The following is a 16,708-nucleotide window of genomic DNA, read 5'->3' as shown; positions in this document are numbered from 1 at the left end:
GTTCAAAAAACACCACAGTCATATTCTGGGTTATTAAATAATGAGCTCACAATCAGAATATCAATAACTACAGACGCTAATAATGAATAAATAATATAAAGATATTGATCCAGTAGAGATGGTTCCTGAGCCTCTAAGCAGTCCACAGTAGAAATACAGGCTGCAGCTTGCACTTGTCTTTATTAGTATTAGATCAGTTCAGACACAAACAGCTGTTACAGTCGACTGACAGCTGATCCAGATGTGATCAGCTGCTGCTGTCATCAGAAACGGACGTCGCTTCACGTGACGCTTCAGAGGAAACGACCGTCTCATGTCGCTTAAATCGTATTTCCTCGTTTCCTCTCTCCTCGCATGGTTTCCTTGCGTCTCTCCATGCTTCCCTGGTGGGAGGGACTAAGACGCAAGGATGAGACGCAAGTGAGGGAAACGGGGATGCAATTAAGAGCTTTGGGATGCAGCTCTTGACTCGCTGCACATCTGCCCTGACAGCTGCTCAGTGGTGCATGAAGCCTAAATAGCTCGACCTCCGTCTGGAAAAGTACCCGGATCTTGGGCACATGGAACATGCGCAGTAGAGCATCCGCTCGGTCACGGCTTGTTCTCCAGCCTCGAACTGGGTCTCACTCACATGAACGGAGGAAGGGAAATAACTCTGGATTCAGCTGTTAGTGCGTTTTACAACTTTTAAGACCTACATAAGGACTATTAGAGTGTTCATACTGGGGAGTTGATTCACCTTAAAATAGATTATCCTCTGAGTTACAGACGTCTCTTTCTCAATGTAAGTCTATGGGAAAAAGTCTTTATGGACCCAACGGCATCACTTGAAGGACACGGAAGTTGTAGTACCGTCGTTTGGCCACTACGGGAGCACTGGCATGTTCAGGGAGTGGCCTTGGGTGGCACAGGCCACCCCTGAAATCTGATTGGCCACCCCAATATCTTACAATATGATTGGCTATATGCCCAGTCAGAGGCGGGCCACGGCACTGAATGTAAACTGCACTCTTGTTTAGAGTTGCAGTTCCTTCTCAAACCTGAGAGGCAGAGATGCGCTAAAGTAGTATGTAGCCTGCAAAAAAAAAGGCGCGAAGAAGAAGAAGTTTGAGCAGGTGAACCTACAGGTGAACCTACAGGTGAACCTACAGGTGAACCTACAGGTGAACCTACAGGTGAAACAAACTGTTTTTCTACAGTCAGTCTATGGAAGCAACACGTCTCTGGAGCGTCGTCGTGAAAGATGTGAGTAGCCTACATTTGACTACACTTACTGTGCCTGTAGTTAAACGCTGTAACGGTAATAAGTTAAACATTTACCCTGTCTTGTTTTATTTCTTTTTATTGTAATTGGCACAAGGCTGTCATCATCTCATCTCATTAGCAAACACTGTTTTGACTGTCAACGATGTTAAATCTAACATTGAGCTATTCTGTACTGCGTAACATTGTTATGTTAGACCCGTGTTGCTGCATGTGAGCGGAGTTGTTCAGCTCTAAAGCTCATTAAAACTCATTTGAGGACAACCATGCTAGACAACAGACTAAACCATTTAGGTTTGCTAAGTATTGAGTCAAGAAGAGCGAGGGCACTCAACATGGATGATTTTATCAAAGTGTTTGCAAGCAAACACAAGAACAGGCAAATTGCACTGTTTTAACCCTCCTGTTTTCCTCAGGTCAAGGAAGGAAGAAGGGAGGGAGGAAGGACGGAATGAAGAACAGAGGAAGGACAGAGGGAGGAAAGAAAGAGAGAAGGACAGGAAGACGGGAGGGAGGAAGGAAGCAAGGAAGGAAGGAACTGTCAAAACAGATTGGGTCTCTTGAATGGTAATACTAGGTAATACTAGAGTAACCAACACTAGCACATGTAAAGCTTATAATTTGTTTGGTTAAATAATTTGTTCAAAGAGGCGTATGTATTTTAAATATGTTTGCACTTTAAAGACGGAGAGTGACTGTGTTTTTTAATGTGCATTGTTTTCTTATGTTGGCTTTTGGAGTCACAGGTTATTTTGTAGCATTATTACTGTAACAAATCAGTGTTGAAACAAGATTTGTTACAAGTGATGTAAGCTTTTTTTATGCACACATAAGCTCTGGTAAGGTCAGCTATCTCTGTTGATAAAATATTCTACACGGTCTGTACCTCCAACCATTTACATTGTTGCACATGTAAAGTTTTGCACAGTTTTGTCAAGTAAATATTTTGCCCAAAGAGTCTTATTTATTTTAATTTTGTTGGCACTTTATAAAGTGACTGTTTTAGAATAAGGATTTTCTTTTGTATGTAACCTACTTTGGGAATTTACAAATTATTTTGGCATTATTTAACAGTTCACTTTACAATGTTAAAACAGGATTTGCTGGTATGTGAGGAGGGATGTGACTTTTGTTTATACCTGGGAGTTCAGGTTTCTCTGTTGCTGAGAATACTACAGTAACTTACTACACTGTGGCACATGTGACAAGTTTTGTCAAGTAAATGTTTTGCCCCAAACAGGCTTATTTATTGTAATTTTGTTGGCACTTTATACAGAAAGTGCATTGTCTTTTTTGTATGTACTGTATATCATACCTTGGAAGGTTGTTTTGAGGTTAGAATAAAGTATGGTAGTTTTCAATCACATTTGTATGTTGCCTTTTCCTGAATGTTGTGACTAGTAGGTCTGTTCTTGCTTGCAGTGTTAGTAAGTGAAGTAGATATGGGTTGTGGAGACAAAAATGGTAAATTAATGCTATGCCGACACCTGGTTGTGTGTGTGTATTTTCTTGTGTGTGTGTGTGCGTGCATACGTGAGTGTATATGTCTGTGCGCAGGCGCTTCTGCTCACACTTCATGCCACCCCCGCATAAGTCAGTGCCCCACTGGTGCCACCCCTATCAAAAATGTCTGGACACGCCCCTGTACGGGAGCTGGGATCAACGACAGACGCACTTCCCGAGGGCTTGGTGATAACGCTCTCCTGCACTACCAAGCGAGTTCAACATACCCGGGGTGTCTTCTGGTTATCTGGCTTCACTTAACATAACAACCGAGATCTCACTAAACTCTACTATGAAGCTGGTTATCAACTCGGTAAGTCAACTCAGGGTTTCTCAGTCTGGATATGAGCGCGTTCACATGAACGAGGAGGTGTTTACAGAATCTGACCGATCACAGACATGAACAAGACTAAAGACTGACTGACTGACTGACTGACAGCAGACAGAGAGACACATTTAACAAAGGAAGAAACTATATTAGAACAAATACGAAGAAGTTAAACTCTTAATCAGACTAACAGTAACACAGATGAAGCTGCCAACTGCAGAAAGAACAGCTGGAAAAAGAAAAAACTCCAGATGTGTGAATGTGTAAATTAACAGATTTATTAATTTAGAGGAACACTCAAATGTCAGATATAGTCATCTAAATATAAATAACTTTTCAGAGTGTAATAGATGAATAGATTACACCTAGTTTACACTGTGAGTATGATGTTGCGTCTTTCAGCTGTGTTCCTCCACTCTGACGGTGTGAAACGGACTCAAGAGGAAGTAAAAATAAATAAATATAAAAACATAATTCAAAGCTTTAAACACCCTCAACATAAAGTCTGCTGTTCTTCCTGCATTTGTCAGTTTAAACTGTGTTGTTTTTATTATGATTATGACTTAAACTTCTTCATATTTGTGTAATATTATCATACAAACACCACACGGAGCTCTGATGGGTCAGTAGGAGGTGCTTTCATAGAAGTTGATCTCTTATCTGGAACATAACCTGCTCCAGAACAGGTTAGCCGTTCAGCATCAGTGACCATGGAGATCTACCCTGATAAGAAGTGAACCAGTTTCGTAGTCCAGGCCTCTGGTGAGATAGCAGACCTAACAACTACTTCCTGAACTCTCCCCTTTTCTAAATTACTAAGACAATAAAAGGATATTGATATTATTCCTGGTGGTTTTGATTGAAGCTGTAATATTTTATTCTAGTGATCAGTTACAAACACTCTGAGCGTAGGAAATCAGACCCAATCACCAGACTGTGTTTAAAGTTTAACTCAGTTATTAACCCTCTGAGACCCACAGCAGAGCCGTCTGTTTTTAGGAGGTCCAGGGGGTCTTTAGGGGGTCCAGGGGGTCTTTAGGGGGTCCAGGGGGTCTTTAGGGGGTCCAGGGGGTGTTTAGGGGGAGATAGCAGGTCAACAGTAGATGTCACATAGAAGTGTTGTACATCATCTGAAAGCTGAGAACCTGGAGATTAATTTGCGAGTCAGCTCAGCACTGTGAGTCAAGTTGTTCTAGTCATAAATAAACATGAATTAGATGAATTGTAAAAATGTGTTTAGAACATTATGATAGAAGTCTATGATGTCCATCTCCATGCTCTATCAAGTCTCATAAGTTGTTGCAGCAATTTTTTCGGATTGATACCATTTGTTACACAGATTTTTTTACCATTGGAGAATTGATGAAAAGTCATGCTGTGATTTGAGATCAAAAACTTTTGACATTTGGAGATTTCTGCAACGTTTTTTTGGTGATTGGATGGCGAGCACTTCTGTTGTGTAAACGTCTCAGAAACCCCCTTATTGATCAATCTAGCTAGGAAAGCCATCCATCCTCTGAATGCTCTAGGTCTCTAGTCTGATCCATCCATCATCTGAATGCTCTAGGTCTCTAGTCTGATCCATCCATCCTCTGAATGCTCTAGGTCTCTAGTCTGATCCATCCATCATCTGAATGCTCTAGGTCTCTAGTCTGATCCATCCATCCTCTGAATGCTCTAGGTCTCTAGTCTGATCCATCCATCCTCTGAATGCTCTAGGTCTCTAGTTTGATCCATCCATCCTCTGAATGCTCTAGGTCTCTAGTCTGATCCATCCATCATCTGAATGCTCTAGGTCTCTAGTCTGATCCATCCATCCTCTGAATGCTCTAGGTCTCTAGTCTGATCCATCCATCCTCTGAATGCTCTAGGTCTCTAGTTTGATCCATCCATCCTCTGAATGCTCTAGGTCTCTAGTTTGATCCATCCATCCTCTGAATGCTCTAGGTCTCTAGTTTGATCCATCCATCCTCTGAATGCTCTAGGTCTCTAGTCTGATCCATCCATCCTCTGAATGCTCTAGGTCTCTAGTTTGATCCATCCATCCTCTGAATGCTCTAGGTCTCTAGTCTGATCCATCCATCCTCTGAATGCTCTAGGTCTCTAGTTTGATCCATCCATCCTCTGAGTGCTCTAGGTCTCTAGTCTGATCCATCCATCCTCTGAATGCTCTAGGTCTCTAGTTTGTGGCTGTTAAGTTTGAAAGTGACATATAATACATAACATATGGAAGCTCAGGGGGGAACTACATGAGCTGTTACTACATGATGTGCACTACAAACTAAATATAATGCATGAGCACTCTGCAGTAGATAAAAGAAGTGAGAGCCAAAGTCAACAGCCTGTAAATGATTCAATTAACTTCTATTCTTAAACACGGTATCACTTTATCGACATTAAAAGTGGGTCTGCATTCAGAGTCGTGGGCTCTGTAGTATAATACTCTGTAACAGATATTTAAGTCTATTTTAAAACCAGTGTAAAACATTGAAACCATCGAGGAAATGTCTTTCAAATGTTGAGTAATTGTGTTGATTATTTTAAATTCAACCAGCCTTTAGTTTTTATGATTATTTTAAATGGACGCTTGTTAGTTTTGACTGCAACATTTTTTTTTATAATTTTTATAGGAGTCAGTGGACTTTGTATCTCACGTAAAGAGCTCTAATGAAGGATAAACTATTGAACGAGTTTGGCAGAATCAAAGCACTTTTAAAATTCATTAAGGAGCCGTCTCTGCCATGTTGGTATGAAAAGTTAAAGCATATCTCAGTTTTAACTGCCCCATACATAGATAGTATCCATATGAACTCTCTATAGGACCGTCTGTGTTGCAGAAATGAAAGTTCAACTATATTACATGGACACGTCACAGTAGTAATGGTATTGTTTTTACTTTATTAGTTATTTTGCTGCTTTCCAAAGCATATATGTTTTTACCATATGATGTATCGCTGCTCTCATTTGATTTTCAGAGCTTTAAGATGCTTCCCCAGAGGACCGGACTGTCCCTTCAGTCTCCGCTCAGACCCCTCAGTGTTTTGGTTTTCCATCTTCTCCTAACACACTCTCTGGGAGGTAACTCACACAAAGTATTAAAGTCACATCAAATCATATCAATATATGTAATTAAATGAAAGCTTAAAGACTGATGTTCAGTGTTTTTGGACTCTCACAAAAACATGATGTCATTGGTTCTTGAAGCTTTTGGTTTGTTTCAGAGAACTGAAGTGTTTCAATGTCATCTACAGTATAAGCACATGTTGTCTACAGTTATTGACGTCATTATAAAGTGACATAATCACTTTTAACACTAAAGCAACTTGTGCTTTAGTTGCTACGGAAAACTGTTCAGGAAAAACAAATTAAATACATTGTAGTGAACATGTTGTAGATAGGATACCTTCTATATGAACAGTACTTGAGTGAAGTTACATTCCACTGCTGTCTGCTGCTATTAGCACAGTATAATAATGTACAACGAGCCTTATAGAAATGAACATATTTAACTCCTTCCTACTGCAGGAATGAATTAACATATCTATTTCTTCAGGTCAGTCTCAGATGATTGGTCCACCTCAGCCAATAGTAGCATTAGTTGGCGATGACATCATTTTGCCATGCCATCTGGAACCTGCAGAGGATGTTGCTGCCATGACGTTGGAGTGGACGAGACCCGACCTGAATTCTATATTTGTCTTTGCGTGGCGTGCTGGCAAGGACCTCGTACATGTTAAAGATCCATCCTACACAGGAAGAACATCACTGTTCACTGATGGACTGAAGCACGGAAACATTTCACTGAAACTCTCCAAAGTGAAACTTTCTGATAAGGGGAGATACCAATGCTATGTTGCAGACCTGGATAAAGGATCTTTCGTTGAGCTTGTTGTTGGTAAGTGGACACAGTGTATCTACACACACGAGTTGTGACTTGGTAAAATGAGGTTGCAGATATCTGTAATGAGGTCAGAAGGGGGCGGAAGCTATTCAAAACTACGATGGCGCTTCACTGCAGCTGTATGGGTGTATAAAGTGTGTCTGGAGACAATAAATCTACAACACGCTGTAAATTTCTACACAACTCTCCAGTGAACAAAGCTCTCATTGGCCACAGCCGGCTGCACATTGAGACCGATGTTATGTGTCCAGTTCGGAGGACTAAAGGCTGGTTGTGATTAAAATGATCTTGCAGCTCGTTGTCTACCTCACTACGGTTAGAAAGAGCCCTCGTTGGTGTTTTAACAACTTATGAGTTATTGATCCGGAGAGTCTGAATCTGTGAATATCTTTCACACTTTACCGAATTATCCAAGTTAGTAAAAGCTTCTGCTGACACTGTTCAGATGCTTTGTTGGGCCGATATCCAATGGGAAGCCTTTGATGAGCAACGTCATAACAACAAATCTGACTAATCATAATGAGGTTATAGATATCTGTAACTGTTATTTAGGATAGTCAGAACTGAACCACAGATATCTCTAACTGTCGTTCTGACTAGACACAATGACGTTGAAGATATCTCTAATGTTAATTCTGGATAGTCAAGGTTAACTATTAAATGTTTAAACAGCTCGTCATAGTCAGCCAGTGATGTTGGGAGATGAAGAACACAACGACATGAAACATCAGTATAAATGAGGGTTAAACATGTTTTATAAGAACAGCTCAGTTGTAGATGTCATGGGCAGAAAAGGTTTCTCACTAGGTTGAGTAGTGGACTGTATATGACACCTAACAGAGTTTAACAAACACATAATCTGATATGCAATAATCTAGGACCGGCTTTCCGATGCAAACTGTTTTTAAATTTTCAAGTTTTAGTATTGGCAGCAGTAAATACTTTATGTGACCCCTTTGACTTCAAGCAGCTTCATCATCAGTTCAGGGACCAACTGTGTTTATTTGCCGTATAGAAACCATGGTCATCTCTGTTAGAATTAAGTTTAAAGGCAACGCTAATGCAGAGGATATTTATTATATACAATACATTTAATCATTCGTGTGGTGATTGTATTGCTGACTTCTGTTTTAAATGTTTCCTTTTACTCATCATCAGGTGCTGCTTCCTACACGGTCATAACTTTAGCAGGGATTGATGAAGCCACCAGAGGAGTGATGTTAGACTGCAGGTCTGAAGGCTGGTATCCAGAGCCTGAGGTGTTGTGGCTGGACGGTGAGGGAAACCTCCTCTCTGCTGGACCTCCAGAGACAGTCAGAGGTCCTGATGACCTCTATACTGTCAGCAGCAGAGTGACTGTGGAGAAGAGACACAGCAACAGCTTCACCTGTAGACTCCAACAGAAGAACACCAACCAGACCAGAGAGGCACACATCTCTATTTCAAGTAAAAAAAAAATTGTTTTTTATTATGTGATTTACTATTTTAGTTTCAAATTGCTAAGGATTTATATTAATGTTATTCTGTTTTTATCATTTCAGATGATTTCTTTAACGTCCAGTCCAGCTCTTCTCCTGTCACAACTGGTTTAGCTGTTAGTTTGGCTGTTTGCATCGTGTTGCTTCTCTTTGTTTTGTGGAAATGGAGACAAAACATAATCAGTAAGTCACAAATTAATGAGTAAAAGTTATTCTTACAGTTTTTATGATGTTTTTAAAATGTAGTGGTATGTCTACTTTTATTTCCAATCAGTCAAAATGTTAGGTGTTTTATTTTAATAACCCATTTTAAATCTTATTGTATACTGTTTTCACACAGAGACAAAGAGAAGTCACTCGGATAAAACTGAAAAAGGAGAAAAGAAGAACGGTTCTGAAATTAATAAAAGTGTAGATCAGTGTGTCACTGAAGAAAGAGAGAGAGAGCAGCTCATGACACATGAAACGGTGGAAATAGAGGTTCTGAAGGGAAACGGAAAGAAGAAGAGCAAACATGTAAGTAAAGAAAGAGGACATTACTATAAATAATGTTTGATCTGAGCAAGTTAAGCAGGAAACAGGAGCTGTATTTCCAAAATAACTAAGAAGAGAACAAGAGCAGTGATGACTGAGAGCTAACTTTAACTGATGTTCAGAGGTTCAACAGAAATGGAACAGAAGAGGCACGATTCAGACAAAGAGATGAAGATGAAGCAAACGTTAGAGGAGACTAAAATAAGGGAAATAAGAGAGATGAGCCAGAAATGCAAGGAAAACATATTGTGTGGTATGTTATAAAATAAAATCATGTCTTGTATCACGTCTCTGTTCATCATCTCTCCTCTCAGTTTAAGAAGAAGAGATCTGAGCAGCAGCTCCAGGAGGAGCAGCAGCTCCAGGAGGAGCAGAAGAAGGAGGTTCAGATCCTGAAAGAGGAGCTGGAGACCAAGAAGATCGAGGTTCATCTTCACTTTAATAATATAACACATTGATTTCAGTTTGAAGTCCCATTATATATGTCATCCATAGTGTAGATCAAACAAGACCAGAACTAATAAATGAATAATTAATAATTCAACATGTCTCTCATTGTCTCTCTCCACCTTGTCTCTGTCCTTCCAGGTAGAAACTAAAGGAGCTGAGCTGCAGCAGCTCCATGAAGAGAAGAAGAGGAACGAGAACGAGCTGCAGAGCCTGAAGGAAGAGCTGGAGAACAAAGAGGTTCATGTCTTCATCTTCATCTCTCTATTATTAATACAGAATCAATAGAGACAGAGATAGATCAGGTTGAATGAGTTCTCTCATCTGAGCCTCTAACCTGCAGACAGACTCTCAACTCAACATTTCTGCTGTTTGAGGAACACTAGATGATCAAAGTGTTTACTGAGATCCACTTGACTGAATATGAAGCTACTTGTTCATATTGTACTCAGTGTAACTGAACCATCAGGTTGAATCATTACTCTCATGATTTAATGTGGTTCTCATGTGTCTCTTCATGTCCTCCTCCTTCCAGCTGGAGAGAATTATAAACACCCGGAGCAGCTTTTCCATTTTCTTTCGGGTAAGTGGTCATTATATAAGTATATACATATATATATACACACACATATAGATATATGAGGTTTCCTGACATAAAAAAAAACAGTAATCCAAGGAAACACAGAGTAAGTCCGTTAATGTGATATGTCCATTATTATGACTCATAGATTGTGAATGAGATCAGAGATAATCAGACTGGATTCATTAACAGATCAAACTGTGCAGCTCTGAAAGGTTTAATGAAAGCAGAAGAGCAGCAGAGAGGATCTGAACTTGGACAGTATATTATATACTGAGGGGAAACATTATCTTACATCCCACATGCTGCTGAAATGCAGAATTTATAATATATAGAGAGCTGATATTTATCACTAGTTATTCAGCAGAAATCAGATGATTGGGGTTGATGGGTCATTGTATACGATGTTCAGTTGTATGTCTTAATATGATCCAGGGAATCCCCAAGGATGAACAGCAGAAGAAGGAAGAAGCTGAGACACTGAAGATGAAGTTGGAGAACCAACAGAAGGAATCAGACGCCAACATTAAGGAGGTTTATATATTTTCCTCAGAATATTTTTTCTTTTTTTTCCTTCTTTTTTTTAGCTTCTCCATCTGAGTATAATATATCTAGATCTATATCTATATAGATCTAGATATATTAGGGGTGGAACGGTTCACAAAATTCACGGTTCGGTTCATATCACGGTTTTGGGGTCACGGTTTTCGGTTCGGTTCATTTATGTTACAGCGAGGAGGTCATGTTCTGATTTCAACATGCTTTTCATTTATTTGGCAAAAATAAGTTAACAAATGTTCGCCTTAAGAAAAGTATGGCTTTATATAAGGAACATAAACACTTCTTCATTGTGAAATATTAATTGAAAGAATAGTTCTACAGTCATTAGTGCAAACAAAAAATACAGCTTTGTTATTTTCATATGAATATGATGTAATTATAGACTAAGGCCATCAACATTAATTGAAGTATAGGCTCAGCCAGAACTATACTAAAAAACAACAACAACAGTATAACATATGTCTCAATTCCCTGATTATCAGCTCTTATTGAAAGATTAGTTTTTCCACTCACAAAGTGCAGTATTTGGAGGAATACGGTTGAATTTCTGTGTTATTGTGTTATTTAAAAATAATAAATAAATATAAAACACATTACAGGGATTGTGCTGTTGCCCCTCTGCAGCTCTCCAGTTTCCAATCTGTCACTGCTTGTTTCAGTGCTTCAGAGAGATGCTCACTGTGTGGCTCTCATGAAGGCGGCGCGTCTGCAAAACATAACTTTTTATCTCCCACTCTGAAGTGATGTGGTGGTTCAGCCAGTCACAGTTCAGTAACTTTCAGTAGCCCTGGATGTCCATCCGTCTGTAGTAAGAGCTACGTCGTATGTGTTTGACAATTCTTTCACAATTCCTTGTCGTGTTTGTTCGGGAATTACTGTGTTGCTGAAGTGTGGGCGAGACGGAATATTATAGCGCGGCTCAAGTAACGTTACGTTAATCATATGCTGAAATCCAGCGTCCTCCACGACTACATAAGGCTGCATATCTTTCACTATAAACCTCCCCAATGCTGTAGTTATGTTTTTTTCCCTGTCTGAGTCTGCATGTAGAGGTTGTTTAAATGCTGCAGGGAGGAGTTGCTCTTTATACCCGTCTCTCTTCTCCTTGCGCCATCGACGGACACACCGGAGCGATGTCTTCATAAATGGTTCATCATATTGGAAGAGTTGCTGTTAGCATAAACCACACATGTTGCACAGTGTTTACATAATCGCCGTTTTATCCAACACTTTTTTCCGTCATTTTCATGGTAACACTAAAGCCGTAATGCTCCCATACAGCAGAGCCAAACGATGCTGGTGGATCCTCTAACTGGACTTTATCGTGTCTACTCGTCATTTCCTAAACTGACTGACAGTCGCAGTTTTTTCCCCCGATAACTTTATTTGAAGTTTTTTTCTGCGGATGCCTTTTTGACTGAAATCTGTGAGTCTGTTCCCCATCTGTAGTATGACAATAAACGGGAGCCTAACTCTACATGAAAAAAACACACAATCTGCCTCATAACTTATTTCAAATGAACCGAACAATTCATACACGCCCGAACCGTGACTAGCGAACCGAACGCGTCGGATTTTTTATATTTATATATATATTGTTATATTAAATATTATGTTTTTTATATCTATATCTATATATATTGTCTCTCATCTTCTCTTTCCTCCCAGTTTAAAGAAAAAGAAGCTGAAGTCCAGCAGCTCCAGGATCAGATTCAGAGGATGGAGACCAACAACATGGAGGTTCATCTCTCTACCTTATCTTTGCTGTATCTATTGATATATCTAGTGTAGCTCTAATGAGGATGAACCACTGTCAACATGAGAAAGTTCAGTGTTGAGAAGGCTGGTTCACTGTGGAGGCAGAAATCACAAATCACTTAACTAAATAGAATCATTTTGTTCAGTTCAAGAATGCGTAATAACTAATTTTGGAGTTTATTCACTTTTCTCCCAAGCTAAGCGGCTGCATCTCTGTCTCCTAGTATTATAGGGGCAGCCCAGTCTCACGGTAAAGCATGTAATAGACCGGAAGAAAGTGTGTCAGTGTCACGCTTTGCCCCGCTGAGGCGTGAATATTACACGCCTGCATGAAGGAGCAGTGATTTGTAGTGACGGTTGTAACGTGGAGTTTGTAGCATGTTGTCTAGTGACGGAAGTCTAACTTCAGAGCTAGTTACGTAGAATATAAAGTTAGAAAGACCACTTATGGTGGGCGGGTAGGGAAGTTGGAGGGTCCAACAAACACAGGACTCAAACGAGAGACCGGTGCTCCAGACCGGTGTTTTGTTCTGAATGTTACCTTAGTGACGTTTGTCACGTTTTCTCTTAACCTCTCCATTTGTCCCCAGTTGGAAAGAAGCCGAGCCGCTCCAGTCCGTTCTTCCTCCTCTGGGGTAAGTGGTAGTTTTTATATCATGTGTTTTTCTGGTCAAACTGTTGAACTGCAGAGTTTCTAACAGGAACAGCTGAGTGATCTCAACTGTAGTGAAAATGCAAAATTCACACAAATCAGACCATGAGATATATTTAATATTTATGATTGCATTCCCTAGTAAGAGACATGTCTCTCATCTTGTCTCTAACCTCTGTCTCCTCTCTTTCAGTTTAAGTGGCAGACAGTTTCCAGACAGAAGTTCCAGGATGAGCAGCAGAGGAGGGAGGAAGCTGAGAACAGAGTTCAGATCCTGGAGGAGGAGCTGCAGACTAAGAACAGGGAGGTTAGTGTTTGTATTCTCCAATAAAGGTTTCTCTTCCAAAATTAGAACATTATGGTTTTGAAATAATAATACAAAACAACGTTACTGAGAATGTTTATCTGGGGTTTCTGATGTACATGAATGTGTTTCTTTACAGGCCTCTTTATCTGTTAGTGTTGTCTTGTTCCTTTAAAATATATTCTATTGAAAGAATGTGTCTCTACTCAGCTCCAGGATGAACAGCACAGGAGACACCAAGCTGAGCCAGAAGTTCAGATGAAGGAAAAAGAGCTGCAGGACAACACGGCCATGGTTAATTATTTTACTTTCAACAATGTATTTAGCTGTTTTTCTCCTTTTCTGTATCTTCTCATCAACATAGTGATTTGTTTCCAGCCATATCATTGTTGTGTTTTTAGGTGTGATTGTGTTGTATTATCACTCCCATGGCTGAAAATAGAGCATGTCTCTTATCTAGTCTTTCTCCTTGTCTCTCTTCTCTACCAGCTGGAGGGAAACCAGACTGATATCCACAGTCAGCTCCTACAGGAGACACAGAGAAGGGAGGACGCTCAGAGGGAAGCGGAGAAACTGAAGAATGAGTTGGAATCGAAGAAAAAAGAGGTTAATATGATTATTATTAACTTTCTGGATTTAGATGACTGACACGCCTACTTTGTTCTTCCCACTTTCACTCCTTAATTGTGTGCTGACAAGATTAAAGTCCCTCTACTGCTGTTTATTGGTTCAGAGAAAATAAATCAACAAAAACACATATTGCAACGTTTTTGTGTTTAACTGAGACGAGTGAGATGAAAACACTATTCACAGATATCAAGCAGATGAAAGTCCACTGTATTTAACCAGGTTTTACAGACAAAGTAATGTGACTACTGGAACATACGATCAGTTCATAATGATGTCCATAAGCAATTTAACACAAGTTAAAAGTATCGAGGTGATAAAACAATGTTTAGTATCTTTTAGAGCAGTTAAAGAGTCCAGCGTCTCCAGGACCTCATACTGAACATCAGGGTCAAACACTTCTCACATTAAAAGAAACACTAACAGATGAATATATGTTTATTGTGTATCTGTGTCTGATTATGATTTACTAACAGTTGAAATCAACATCCATCTGTCTGTCTGTTAGCTGGAGGACAAACAAGCAGCTGATGCACAGATGAAGAAGACTAATGAAGATCTGAAGCGTCAACTGAAGATGAAGGATGAAAGCATCAGCCAGCTGATGAGAGAAGTAAACACACATATACAAACACCTACACATCACTCAGATCAACACAATGTTACGCTGTCAGTGCTGTTCACTGGAAAAGATGAAGTCTCTTTTGAAATACAATTGTTTTATCTCTCATCAGAATAAAGAACAATGAAGATGTTTATTGTCACAAAAATATTTTCAGGAGCTAAAAAGTGGTGAAAGACACATTAGAATACATGTTTCATAATAGAGTCCAATCTACTTCACACTAGGAGGGTGTAACGATCAGGACCAGAGGACATGCAGGGACAAGATTGGTGCAGTTTTGTTTAATATTAATAAACTTTGAATAAACCTATTTGGTAATTAATTCATCTGATAAGTGTATTTCATCAGTGTTTCTGACCACTAGTAGTCAGACTTGGTGTGTTTTCTTCCGTGAACCAGAGTTTATTCTACTGGTGTTTCTGAGTAGTCGTGGTGTGACTCAACTATATCAGGTGTATTACTGAGGACCAATGAAGAGCAGAGTTGAGTGTTTAGTTGTTTGTAGAAAGCTGCAAGCAGCAACACCACAGACCAAACATTCAGCCTGTTGTAGACAGACATGTTCTGGATAGACACTGAACTAGTAATACAAATGTGTATAACTATTCAGTTCCATTCTTCCTGCAGGTAGTAGGTATGGTATTTTATAACTCTAAAGCAGAAGCATCTCTGTATTCAGTATTGTTGATGTAACAGATGATAAATCAGTGTTATGTTTCCAGTATTAATCCACTCAGAGTAAACTGAGTCAAACTGTCTGAGTATGAACAGGTTTCATCATCCAGCTGATCACAATGAGAATTCATCCAGATATTAATGTGAACATTAACTTCATCTCTCCTCTCTCCTACTTTAACAAACAGCTCTGTGATGAGCAGCAGAAGAAAGAGGAAGCTGAGAGAGATCTGAAGCAGCTGATGACCAAGAACACTGAGGTTCATCTTTTTACCAAATCATTGTTTTATCTTCTCCATGTGACTTTGATTAGTTGCTGAGATTAAATTAACCATGAGAGCAAATCTGAGAATAACTGAAACCCAAAGAAGTGAAACAGTAAATCTATTTATTCATATTAAATCTAATCTGTGATCAAATGTGATAAAGATTTGATTTTTATTGATGTCATTTTTGTAGATGGAAATTTAACCTGGTTTTACAAAATATAAAAAAGTAATGTGACTACTGGAACATATCATCAGTTCATAATGATGTCAAAAAGCAGTTTAACACAAGTTATACGTCATGAAGTATCGAGGTGATAAAACAATGTCTAGTATCTTTTAGAGCAGTTAAAGAGTCCAGCGTCTCCAGGACCTCATACTGAACATCAGGGTCAAACACTTCTCACATTAAAAGGAACACTAACAGATGAATATATGTTTATTGTGTATCTGTGTCTGATTATGATTTACTAACAGTTGAAATCAACATCCATCTGTCTGTCTGTTAGCTGGAGGACAAACAACAAGCAGCTGATGCACAGATGAAGAAGAGTAATGAAGAGCTGACTGAGACAAAACATCAACTGAAGATCAAGAAGGAAGAGATCAACCAGCTGAAGGGAGAGGTACACACACACACACACACACACACACACACACACACACACACATAACTCTCATCAGAATGAAGAACAATGAAGATGTTTATTGTGGTTGCAAAAATATTTGCAGGTGTAACAAAGTACCAGAGGACATGCAGTGTGGTGCAATGTGGACAAGCGATACGTTCAATATGAATAAACTTTGAATAAACAAGTGACATCACTCTGAGCTTTAGTTCTCTGCAGACTGAGTCCAGCATGTCATCAGCAGCAGGTCTTTACAGACAGCAGCTCATTGACTGAACTTCACTTCTGCTGCTGGATGCTGGATAGAATAACGTTACAACCAAACTAGTCTGAGTGGATAGTCTACAGGGACAGCACCACTCTGAACCTGAAACTCAACTAGTGGATGTTTCTACCATACTAACTTAAACGTGTATTACTGAGGACCAATGAAGAGCAGAGTTGAGTGTTTAGTTGTTTGTATGATCAGTTCTCTAGAAAGCTGCAAGCAGCAACACCACAGACCAAACATTCAGCCTGTTGTAGACATGATTTTCACGGGCACTGCACTAGTGCAATAATACAAATCTGTAAAACT

General features: G+C 39.5%; 2 protein-coding genes and 1 long non-coding RNA gene across 3 annotated transcripts in view; all 3 read left to right on the top strand.

The window, feature by feature from the left end:
* LOC141761342 (uncharacterized) overlaps positions 1 to 16,708 on the top strand; it is a 251,683-nt gene that overhangs the window by 232,086 nt on the left and 2,889 nt on the right. The window lies entirely within an intron of this gene.
* Positions 2,890 to 8,498, top strand: LOC141761240 (butyrophilin subfamily 3 member A2-like). The gene is made up of 5 exons (XM_074624570.1): positions 2,890 to 2,952; positions 6,070 to 6,172; positions 6,648 to 6,989; positions 8,154 to 8,441; positions 8,485 to 8,498. Exons 1-5 carry the CDS (start codon positions 2,890 to 2,892, stop codon positions 8,496 to 8,498), a joined length of 810 nt encoding a protein of 269 aa, XP_074480671.1.
* On the top strand, positions 8,530 to 9,363 carry LOC141760472 (uncharacterized). Its single transcript, XR_012592372.1, has 3 exons — positions 8,530 to 8,656; positions 8,814 to 8,989; positions 9,322 to 9,363. It is a non-coding gene; the product is annotated as an uncharacterized LOC141760472 (long non-coding RNA).

Source organism: Sebastes fasciatus, chromosome 22, assembly GCF_043250625.1.
Source record: "Sebastes fasciatus isolate fSebFas1 chromosome 22, fSebFas1.pri, whole genome shotgun sequence".
Taxonomy (NCBI): domain Eukaryota; kingdom Metazoa; phylum Chordata; class Actinopteri; order Perciformes; family Sebastidae; genus Sebastes; species Sebastes fasciatus.
This window is presented reverse-complemented; position numbering and strand designations above follow the sequence as displayed.